At 42.0% G+C, this 12335-nt stretch overlaps 1 protein-coding gene across 1 annotated transcript; it reads right to left on the reverse strand.

The window, feature by feature from the left end:
• Window positions 1-10: 10 nt before the first annotated feature.
• LOC135475446 (F-box only protein 42-like) lies at window positions 11-5801 on the reverse strand. The gene is made up of 8 exons (XM_064755349.1): window positions 5510-5801; window positions 4625-4861; window positions 3847-3950; window positions 3440-3600; window positions 2960-3056; window positions 2592-2648; window positions 2113-2233; window positions 11-1617 (listed from the first exon to the last, which is right to left on the reverse strand). The coding sequence occupies exons 1-8, from the start codon at window positions 5670-5672 to the stop codon at window positions 416-418; spliced, it is 2142 nt and encodes a 713-aa protein (XP_064611419.1). The 5' UTR covers window positions 5673-5801; the 3' UTR covers window positions 11-415.
• Between the last annotated feature and the right edge of the window lie 6534 nt (window positions 5802-12335).

The following is a 12335-nucleotide window of genomic DNA, read 5'->3' on the forward strand; positions in this document are numbered from 1 at the left end:
GACATCAAATGGCAAAATGAAATCAATTGACTGCAGCAAAGCAGCCTCTGGCCAACTAGGATGTAGACTAGTATTCAATGGTCTGGCAGCCACCTGGCTTAAGCTGATGTATCTGGAACATGTACCGGGCACTGGTTTATGTAGGAGAATCTGATTTCTTCCACCATTAAATCAGTAAATGTAATACAGTACCTAAAGTATCTTACCTGCCAGTTGTCATGAAAGTAAAAACAACCAATAGTTTCTAAACAGAGCTATCACCATTATTAACATATGAAGCAGGGTAATAAATGCTACACTGTGCGCGTACATCTATTCTTGTGTCTTTATCATAACCTTGAGGCAAAACAGGTTCCCCTAAATAAGAGGACGATGTATTACACAGAGATCATAACTCAGACATGACTCTACTTTTTTATGTGATGGAGGGTTTGGGCATGGATATCACATACAGATCATTACTAACCACATGGGAGTCAATGTCCGCCCCAATCTGCATGGAACTCAAGTCCTTCTGGATGCCACCAAACATGAGCAGTTCGCCGCGTCCTGCCGCCAGTGAGTAAAACACTGTCTCTTCTGGAGCATGGCAGAGAATGCGCTCATTGGTCTGCTGCCAGGTGGCCTCGCCGTGACAAACTACGCGCGACAAGTCCAGGACGTGAACAAACATGGGACTTTTAGGGTCCTTTGTGACAGGACTAGGGGGGCTGACTTCTCGCCGCCCAAACGCAGCACGCCCCAGATTGTGAGGCACATGCTGGTTTAGGGCGTCCAGGCCCATGTCTCTGCTGCGGCCTTGATCAGACGCTGATGCCAGGTGCTGTTTAATGCGGTCAGCATGGCGCCGCAGTGCATCAAGCTGTTTTGACCGATTCTTCATGGCGTTTGGTCTCACTGACGGGAGCCCTGGGCGAATGCCAGGCAGACCAGAGGAACTGGGGGAAGAATCAAGGGAGAGCCCGCAGAAACGACGGACCTGCTGACGAGAAGTCTCTGTTGTGGGAGAATGTGTGTGGCCTCTGTGTGAGCTAGGAACCTGATCATTATCGTGCTGACTAGACGTGCCAGGAGTTGGGTTGTCAGACAGAGAACTACTGCCTGTAAACGCAAATCTGGAGGTGGTTTTAGATTGGCAGTGTCGAAGGTTTCGACTGAGTGGGACTCTGAGGCTGCCAGTGCCCTCATCGCTGGAGCTGTCCTGACTGTTAGCATAGGTAGATGCCACACTTGCGGACAGTTTGCGTTTGCTACCCACGCCCAGGCTGCCATTGCTTCCTGCTCCCTGGTGGGAATGAGACCAATCATTATTCCCTTCACAACCTCTCGGGCCACCTGGAGAGCCTGGATCTGCTGTGTTCAGATGTAGGTCAAGGTCACTAGTATTCCTTTCAAGGTCATGTGAGACACCGTCACTGGGGTCACCCTGAGGGTCTGGGAGGGGTAGATTTTCTTCTCGTGGAGGGATCCACACTCTTTCTACCCTGACCCTTGGGGATCTCGCATTAACTGGGGCCTGAGGAGCAGGGACATGGTGTTCTGTTGGTCCCTGGCGCTCATCCTGTGACGGAGATTTTATCACCTTATTTGTTCGGCTCAGCACCACAGCACAGTCTCCTACCTGTGAACATAGAACACCAAAAGGGCTTAAGTCAATGGGCTTCACCTTCAACCCTCCAACACACATTTAGCTGTGTAAAAATATTCCAAAATCATTATAAGTATTTAAAACAAATCTTTGGAATAAAGATACTACAAAATCTCCCCCAGGCTGGACAGTTGCCCACATGCACGTGTGTCTACATATGATCCTAGCACTTTGAAATGAACTGGAATCAGGCCATAGTTTGGCTGCTAAAAGAGCTTGATATTCAATTGCTAGGACACAAGAGGCACGGGTTCAAACCTGACCTTAAACAGGGATGTATACTGTATTCCTGCATTTATGCTTGTGGGGTTTTGGTGACAACAAGCAGTGGAGAATGCTGATGTGGCGCCATGAACAGTCTATCGTTCATTGAAGACCACTTGCCTTCCCCCAATATATTGTGTGTATCTGTACAACTGTACATCACAGGTGGGAAAGTCAATCAGTAACTTGCCAATGGTAACCTACCTTACATGCTGGGTGCGACCACAGCTGAGACGGTGAGTTGGCTGGACAATTGACCGTCACCTCTGACCACGTCCACATGCTGCCTGTCAAACTTAACAGCCAGAGATCATTGAAGATCTGAAATGACAAACAATGGTGAGAAAAGAAAATTAGGCATTGACTGGTGTCATTACACCTTACACAGGAACAACAGCACATGACCGATAGGGTTATGAAGTTCAAATCCTGCTTGTGCTCTTATGTCTGTGGCCTTAAGTAAGGAGGTTTGTCAGTTGAGGTGCCTAAAGAGTTGTTGTGCAAAGTTTCCTCAATAGCTCTCACTGACTACAGTCATAAAAACATTGTGAAAACACAGATCAAAAGTTTTGGTGAGTTCTCATTAATAGCTACACTGTGATTCTAACCACTCTACCAAGACTTCCCACCCTTTTTTTCAACATGTGATCAATGTTTAGGTGCCGACTGAAACACTCACTTGGTTAGGGCCTCCACATCCACCTATTATCAGGATATGGCTCTCGTCTATGGTCAGCTGCGAACAAAGATAACTGCACATTATTACAGGTCTCTTGTGATGACTTTTGATGTATATTTATTATTGTACTTAACTTTGATATCGGCACTATACTTCTGCTGACAACAACTACTGCCATCAGTATCAATGTCACAACATGAAAATGCACTTGGTTTCATCACTGAACAATACTGTGCAGTCCCATAGGGTTAAAGTACGTTCACCTGCCGTGTTTTTCATGGCTCTGTGATAAGTAGGTTAGCATCTAGAGATTTACTGATTATGCTGACCCCAGTGAGATGACTCATGATGGTTTAACAAATGTTTACCTGAGATTGGCCATAACGAGGAACAGGCTGAGGTAAAGTTGTGTTCTGCTTCTCCCAGTTCTTCTGCACAAAATCATAGACCCAGGTGTCGTTACATCTGTCAACATGTAGTCAAGGAAAGAAGGGAATGGAAATCAATGTTGTGCTTTTAATCATGTTTGCTCTTAAAGTAATAAAATGAGATGAAATCAGATACAGTATTACACCAATGTCTAACCTTGTACCTGGCAGAAACAAATGCCCATATGTACATGTAGATACACAAACATCCAGCTCTAAGTAGCAATACTGCATTACATCAGAATAAAATGAAATCCAAGAGAAAACTGATCCATGCCTTTTCCGTCATACAGCCCCATTCAAGCCAGATCCATGTACTGATTAGTGAGTCACCCTGCAGTGAACTAGGAGAAGTATGGCATGACACCAGGCCAGTGTGGAACTAAACAGGACTACAGGTACACACATTTACACACTTACCCAAGCCCAGGACTGTGACATCCTCCAAACACAACCATCTTGTCCTGAACGACACAGGCGGAGTGGCCAGCGCACGGCCGAGGACTGGTTTGAGGGAAGAGGTGGGACCAGCGGTTTGTCACTAACGAGTATGTGTGCAGCTCATTAAAGAAGCGTGGTGCCTAGATATCACATAGAAGAGAGAGAAAAAAGTTGAAGTACTGTGTAATGCTATCCACAGGTGTTGACTTTCAGAGCCTGTAATTAACAGGTTACTCACAAGTTCTGATTTGGACAAACTTTTTTACCTAGAAGCCATTTACACAAAAAACATGAGCTGCTCCTTACAGGCTTAAATTTACCGGCATTTACCTGAGTTTTTGTATCTTTCAGAAAAGAGCACGGCATTACGTGAATCTTTATCTCACCTGATGCAGAGGGTACGGGGAGGGGTGATTCCAGCCCCCAAATAACACCAGCTCATCCTTGTAAACAACCATTGAGGCACAGGCCTTGGGGGAGGGATATGTTCCTAGAAAACATCAAGATACAGGTACAGTACAAATAATAGAAGGTGGGGAGGCCACCCATGTATAAAGTAGAAAGTAGGTCTCAGCACTTATTTATTTTATTTACTTGACTGGTGTTCAGTGCTGCACTGAAGAATTTTTCACTCATACATGAGTTGTCAAGTATTATGGGTAAAGGACTTGCCCTAAGCCAAGAATCTTCACCAGGTATTAAACCTAATCACTCGTAACAGCCGAACCAGCGAGAGCCAGACACCTGACTGGTCGACAGCATATTGGGTGCGATGAGAAAAACCCTTTCGCCAATCAGCCAACCAATGCTCTACCTGTACGAGTCCGCATTAGATGTGAAGAAAAAGGCCTGCAAATTCACAACTGCCCCAGACAAAAAGATTAAGTTGCTCTCACACAGTGGGTGTCAAATAGAAGGGGCAAATAATTCACTTATACATCAGGTTTTTGAATGGATAAATTTTTCTGTTGACATATACATATAAATCAAGTAACTGTTGGTGTGTGACAGCCTCTTGAGACTTTCAAAACGGACAAGGCAGTGCCTCTTTATTAATAAAATGGTCTATAGAACAGTCATCATAGTGTAGAGCACCCAAAAAATATACAACAAAAGTCTTTAATGATTATTTGTTGATGGAATGGGGAGATGCTCTCTGCTTACCCATCGCTAATGGCCTGATCCACTGTCTGCTTGATAGATCCACACGCCATAGATCATTAAAGGTTGTACTTGTGGAAGTGCAACCTCCAAACACGTACATGGACTTGTCTGTGTAACAGGCACAGTGTGAATACCTCTCCGCAATCGTTGGTCCCCCATCTTGTCTCAGTGGCTGCCAAACAACGGATGCCTCACGCACAGCTTTGTTAAATGACTGTTGCATCTGGCGCATCACTCCTGTTCAGACACAGATACAGTCACTGACACTTTAATTCTTGTTTGAATATATAAGGTCACAATAGAAGGGTTGCATGACTTACTTCTGGTAGCCATACTGGAGTACTGTACATGCAGCCATAGCAGCCCATGTTAACAGGACTCCAATATGGCTACCTGGCTATTGTTCTGCCAAGGTGACGACGTCATCTAGACCTGTCACAGAGGTATACAAAATAAAAAAAAAAGAAAATAAAAAAGAAAAACAACACTGGACACGGGCTGGACAGGGCGAGCAGAAAGTGAACATCAGCAACAGCATCCTATAACTAATATTAAATGCACTGCCACTGAATCCACTGACAATAAATGCACTGACAATAAATACACACAAAGCCACCGGTTTCCACATAAATTAATGATTATGAAAGCTTTTCCACTTTAATTCTAAGATGTTCAATGGAGAGTTACACAACAGTTCATTTATGCAGTCTAAGAGTATTATGTATCACTGAATGAAAAGTCTGACGGATGGTTTTACGACTGATGTGATTTGTCACAGTTTTAAAACAGTAGACCTGGACAGACTTGATTTACTCGCTGTAAACGAAAAAAAAATCTCAAATGTGACAAAGCAACAGGTACCCAAAGTATATTTGAAGCGCATACCTTCCACCAAGCGATGCCATTGTTTGCACACCTCTCTGGCCGCCTTTAGGTCGTGGTAGGGAGACAAATTCTGAATTATTTGTTCCAAAATCTCTTCGGGTAGGTCGTTTATTGAAAGCGATCGGATCAGCCCATCAGCAGAGATTTCGTCTTCTTTCAACATCGCTGCGAAGGTAGAGAGCCGCAGACAAATGATGAACAAAAAATGTGTGGATTAACAACCGTTTAAAGTCATTGCAACAGTAAAACGATCTTGGCTTTTGACAGAAAGTGGTTACTCAGATTAAAGAGAAGCGACATTTCAAAAGAAACAGGAAATGAAGACGGTAGACTTTCTCCGGTTCAAAGCTTATTTTATCCCGGGTATTTTTCAAACACATAACACGCTTTACTGTGTGACGTCACTGGTTTATGAGCTTGCGAGCTTGCGAGCAAGCTGGAATTCACGTTTTGTATTCTAGTTTCGTGGCGTTTGGGTATAGAGTTGGTCACGTCGATATAAAACCCCCTGGATTGTGTGTAGATTGACCAGTCTTAGCAGCGCATATTTTATTGTGTAATATTGGTTGAGTATTTCCCGAGAAATCTCCAAATTAAACATCTGGTCTATTTCATATTTTTACTTTACTGTCCACAGCACTTGGTTGATTTAAAAACGTTAACCGTAAAAGTCAGATGGAAAGTCAATAATGTTGGTATCTCATTCATAACCAATTTTAATTCTACCTGTACTGTTAAATGGTTACACCTGTGAATTTATTTATACTGTTTCTTTTATAAGTTTGCATTGCCCATTTTGTTTAATTGTTTCATATGGCTTGGCCTATATTATCAATACAGGCCTATACGTAGTCTTACGGTACTTAGAACAGTTTTAATAAGGACTGTTATGCTCTAAATGGGACTGAATTAAAATGTATCCAACTGATTGAGCGGGTTTTAAAGGTAGGCACACATTATGATCACAACAGAACATTTGGATGCTCTTGTACACACCAGAGCAGAACCAGCGACACAATTTTTATATAGACCTATCGTATTTTATACAAATCGTGGTCAAACTCGTGTAGGGTCATACCAAAGATTTGGTAAAAGAAAAAAAAAAGATACTTATTGCTGCCTCGCTTGGTGCCCCACACTGAGAGGCTAGAGCAACAAAACAGGATTGATTGTCAGTATAACGGGACTGGGTGGGGTGTCATGTCTGGTGACTCCAGCATGATACATGTACTTAAGTTGCGACATGGACTCGCACTGCCACAAAAAGACACAGTGTATTCCGCACACACTTAATGACTCCTCGCCGTCGTATGGCTGAAAAATTGTACAGTACGATGTTAAAGTCCAAGCATACAGCTCAATGAATATATTTATTTATTTATTTATTTGATTGGTGTTTTACGCCGAACTCAAGAATATTTCACTTATACGACGGCGGCCAGCATTATGGTGGGAGGAAATCGGCCAGAGCCCAGGGGAAACCCACGACCATCCGCAGGCTGCTGACGATCGCATTGATCAGAGGCTTCTGGGTCATTACGCCCTAACCAACTCAGCCAAGGAGGCCCCAGGTAAATATAAAACAATGGAATAAAAGACAACATAAATATGAAGTAGGCTTGTCTTTGAATTATAAATGGAATCAAATGTTTGGGTTCTAGGGTGGTCAACTTGCTTGAAAGTGTATATCTCCAATGACATCAGACCCACTTTTCCATTGCTCTTAAAGTGACTAATGCCTATGTCCACTAAAAGACTACCATTCAACGTCTCTTAAACCGGCGTTAAATATTTCTTAAATTTTTTTCAACCCAAGAAACGTTTAATGAAACATCGTCTTGACATAGGTTCAGCACGTCTTCATTATCGAGGGCAAGGCGACCAAATGTTTACTCTAGCTCTCTAACTGCGAAGGTATTTTCCGTAGAATAGTCTAAGCAGTAGCCCATGACAGATAAGTTGTGAACTTCGGCGATGAAGGCCCACGTGATAAATATACATTTCTCAGACACTGGACATACGAGAAGAATATTTCTCTCACTGTTTGTACTGTTAATACAGCAGGCCTACTATATCATTTACAAGGAACTCCAGCGACCCTGTTTCAATAGCCTAGCTGTAGATGCTGATGCGCTGCCGGTGTAGTCCTGGTTCAGCTCGTAGTCTCCAGAGGGGTTGTGCTGGTAATTTTGACACCAATTAAATGTTTACAAAATTACAATGGGGTTGTTGTACAACTAGATTCTGATTTTGCTCAATTCTGAAACAAGTGGTAAAAAATCTAAGTACCCTGAGGCGGTTAAACATTGGCGATATCTTACAAATTCATGCCACACATACAATATACACATAAGTATGGAAAAGCAGACTGAAAAAGCAAATATATGCAAACAATTTCTGGACATCATGGAGAAAAAGTAGACCATAGCCGTGCACCATGTAAATGTGTAAAATTTCTGTTTTAATAACACAACAGAACGCAACAGGTGGGACGTACACACGGACGGAACCTGTTTTAACATACCCCCGCTGAACTTTGCGCGGATGTAAACATATTTAATCCTATACAATCCAAGAAATTTCGCTTTGAGAGAAAGATAAGCCTTTAGTGCCAAAGCATGTGGATTATTCTGTCATAGGAACATGGTTTAAAGAACAAGAATTTCTGCACGTGGTTGTATATAGCACAATATTCACGCACGAGAAGCACTGTTGAGAACTTTTGGGGGGGGGGGGGGGGGCTTGGTTGCAGAATTGGTCGCGGCGCAGTGAGCTAGGAGCCTCTCATCAATGCTGTCGCTTTAAGTTCAAGTCCAGTTCATGTTGGCTTCCTCTCCGGGCGTACATGGAAGGGTCTGTCAGCAACCTATGGTCGTGGGCTTCTCCCGTGCTCTGGACGGGTAGTATCAACCCACCATAATGCTAGCCGCCGTCGTATATATTCTTGAGCACGGCGTAAAATACCAATCAAATAAATAAATAAATAAACAAATATATTTGAAACCTTTCGGTGTAAACTGCGAAACAGCAAAGCTTAAATCGTCCTGCAGGTTTTTGTCAACGGTTATAAAGAATTTTCATCTTGAATATTGACCCTGTACATTTATCAGAACGACCATAGCTTTCTCTCCCGTCGAGAGATGGCCATCTATGCAACTATAAATCTGTTATACGTTACATATTTGGCAATGATGAGGTTTAAATTGTTGCAATAGCCCCGAATGTCCTACATTCAATGTATATATTATAGAATATTCCATGCACGACTGATGCAACTGCATCACCAACCTGAGGTATCACCTGCAGCTTTTATATGCCTGTCGAGCAACTCTTCCAAGCCAAATTGTGAAAAGCATATTTTATTTTCAGAGTAAGTTTACCTTCATGTTACTAGTTTAAAAATCGGCCAGACGCTAACATGGCGGTGAAAATGGAGGCCTTGTCAGATTGTTGGTGGAATGGATTTCTGGCTTACCAAGGGCACAACCGACCTTGTGGTAATAATACAGCACTTCAGATGCGCTGGAGGGGCCTCCGTGGCTCAGTTGGTTAGCACGCTAGCGCAGCGTAATGACCCAGGAGCCTCTCACCAATGCGGTCGCTGTGAGTTCAAGTCCAGCTCATGCTGGCTTTCTCTCCGGTCATATGTGGGAAGGTCTGGCAGCTACCTGCGGATGGTCGTGGGTTTCCCCCGGGTTCTGCCCGGTTTCCACCCACCATAATGCTGGCCGCCGTAGTATAGGTGAAATATTCTTGAGTACGGGGTAAAACACCAATCAAAAAAAAAAAAAAAATCAGATGCACCGGTAAACAGTTACTTCCATTTGATTCCTTTCTTCCTCGACTACGGCGTTAGTTCCTAATTAAATAATGAATAAATCAAGATAGACTGTGCATAAAGTTCTCTGGTATGTATAAAGAAACATCCACTAGACACTGAATGAAGATGCAATCTGATAATAAAACACGCATGGAACATACATTATATGCATATATAATAAATACCTTCCGAAATAAAGAAGAACTTTCATGAAGAAGTAGCAGCCCAAGAAACCTTTCTCTAAACGCAAAGAACAACTTCCACGAAGAATGACGTGTCTAACATACCTTCCTGTTGAAATAAAGAACAACTTTCACAGAGAAGACAGTGTCTAATATACCTTCCTGATGGGATCAAGAACAACTTTTACAGAGAATACAGTGCCTAAAATACCTTCCTGTTGAAATAAAAAAAAAACAACTTTCAAGAAGACGGCTTTGCCTAAGCAAGATTCCTCTAAACATAAAAGACCAACTTCCAGGTAGAAGTCGGTTCTTATCGTACGTGACTTTCCTGTTGAAATAAATTTTCCACAAAGAAGAAAGTGTCTAACATACCTTCCTGTTGAAATAAAGAACAACTTCCACTAAGAAAACAGTGTCTAATATACCATCCTGTTGAAATAAAGAACAACTACCACAAAGAAGACAGTGTCTAATATACTTTCCTGTTAAAATTAAGAACAACTTTCAGGATGAAGGCATTGCATAAGGAAGCTTCCTCTAAACACAAAAGGCCAAGTTCCAGGAGGAAGTCGGTACTTATCGTAAGTTACCATCCTGTTGAAATAAAGAACAACTTCCACAAAGAAGAAAGTGTCTAATATAATTTTCCGTTGAAATAAAGAACAATTTTCAGGCAGAAGGCGTTGCCTAAGGAAGCTTGTTCTAAACATAAAAGACCAACTCCCAGGAGGAAATCGGTACCTGTGGTACGTGACCTTCCTGCTGAAATAAACACCAACTTCCAGGAAGAAGACAGTGTCTATAATATACCTTCTTGCTGAAGTAAAGAACAGCTTTCACAAAGAAGACGGTATTTTATGTACATTCATGTAGAAATATATACACTACTTATACCGTGAAGAAGATCATACCGAATGTATACCTTTTTGTAGATGTAAACAACAACAGCCGCTAATAAGACAATGTTTAATATACTTTCCTGTAGAAACAAAGCAACTTTCACAAAGAAGACGGTACCTAATATATCTCCTTTTTGACAAAAAGAACACCTTCGACGAAAAAGATACTATACTGCCTCACTTCCTACATGCGAGGAAGTTATCAGTTTTGTTAACCAACAACTCGTTCCTTGTGAATGAGTAGATGCTTTATTAATGAAATCGAGATATGAAGTCACATGATGATCACAAGGTGTAGAGGTGATGAGAAAGTAAAAAGCTACAATAGAGGAGAATAGAGGAGAAACAACGTTCGTTAGGTATTTTCCTCATATAGTTAAAGGATATACATCCACATATTATGAGTTCAATTATGACAAATGAATTAAATGCAATACGCCTGGCAGTACATCTCAAAACGTTTTATCAACATGTAAAGTTAATAACATTTAAAGTTCTACCTATTCTGACAACTTAAGAAATGGCAAAATTATCCCAGCCATAAAATGACGGTCTACTTTTATTATGTTCATCTGTGTTAGAACATAGCTGGAATGTAGTGTATTACTACGAGCCGGCAGAGGTATAATTAGATGAAAGTACAACCGAACACGTGCTTATTGAGCTAACAGCACCTTTAACGAAATGACGCTAACAAAGAAGGTATATCGTGATTAGATATCTACACATCACAATTACAGACACCTTTAGAAAGTTATTTAGGCGAACATGTTTGTGGTGATACAGTAAACCACCAGAATACTTTCAAATTTAGCCAGAACACATTCACTTTCTGTATCAACAACAACATGCACTGCGCACAACGATATGCCTCTCTCACACTAACCTACACAGTTTCATGATATGAAAATCACATAGGTTTGTTCTATTTCGTTCATAGTCAACTCACACATGCAGGGGGAATCTGAAGGGATTCCAGTCCGTGACACGAGGTTTGTGTCGTCTGTGTTCAGAGCTGAACATCCGATCCGGCTGCAAACTGCTTGCCGTGGCAACATGCCGTGGCAACACGGAATATACCAAGGAATAAACTGTGGCGTTACAGTTGATCCGACGACACAATCCACAGCTTACCCGAGACAGCGGGTACCACCTACCGATCGCCTACAATGAACTCATCAGATTAGACAGTGACCGCCTTAAACCCAGAAGCCATTAACCCTGAAGCTATTATCTATGTTACATTGTTGCCTCTTTTTGACACCACTCACTCTCTTACCGTATATACGTTGTCTTGTATCTCTGTATGTTCATATGGTTTGATAACGATGTAAGAACCTACATCGAAACGTCACCAACACAATAAATCCAGGAGTTGTTATCCATAAGTAATGCCGCTGTCAATCTATACCATCCCAATTCCTAAATGACTCTGAAAGAAGCCATACGTCATCAACATGGAAATGCGACAATTGCGGACATCAACAAGCTCAACAAATCAGAGAAAAACTATGTCAAAACCAGCAACCACCTCACCTTTTTGATGAAATGTAGGAAGAACAACCTGACACCCAATGGACTTACCTTGAAATGCCCAGTGCATTCACATGCAGCAAAGAAGATTATTAACACAGCCAGCAAATTACTAGTGAAAGAGAGAATCCAACATCATCGGAACACCAAAGCAAGAACCTTAACCACCATTACCCAGCTGCAAGGTCGACCCTAAGTGATCATCATTACAAATCATTGCGACAGGCACAAACAAACAGCAACCAACGGCTTGGCCAGAAAATTAAAGGATCTCAAAAAAAGGTTGAACTTCTGTCTAAGCACACTAACAGGGAGAGTACTCAAATATACTCACAATAACAAAACCGTCATCAATCTAAGCAGTCGGACCCTCACACCCAATGAAGCGA

Source organism: Liolophura sinensis, chromosome 9 (genome assembly GCF_032854445.1).
Source record: "Liolophura sinensis isolate JHLJ2023 chromosome 9, CUHK_Ljap_v2, whole genome shotgun sequence".
Classification (NCBI taxonomy): Eukaryota; Metazoa; Mollusca; class Polyplacophora; order Chitonida; family Chitonidae; genus Liolophura; species Liolophura sinensis.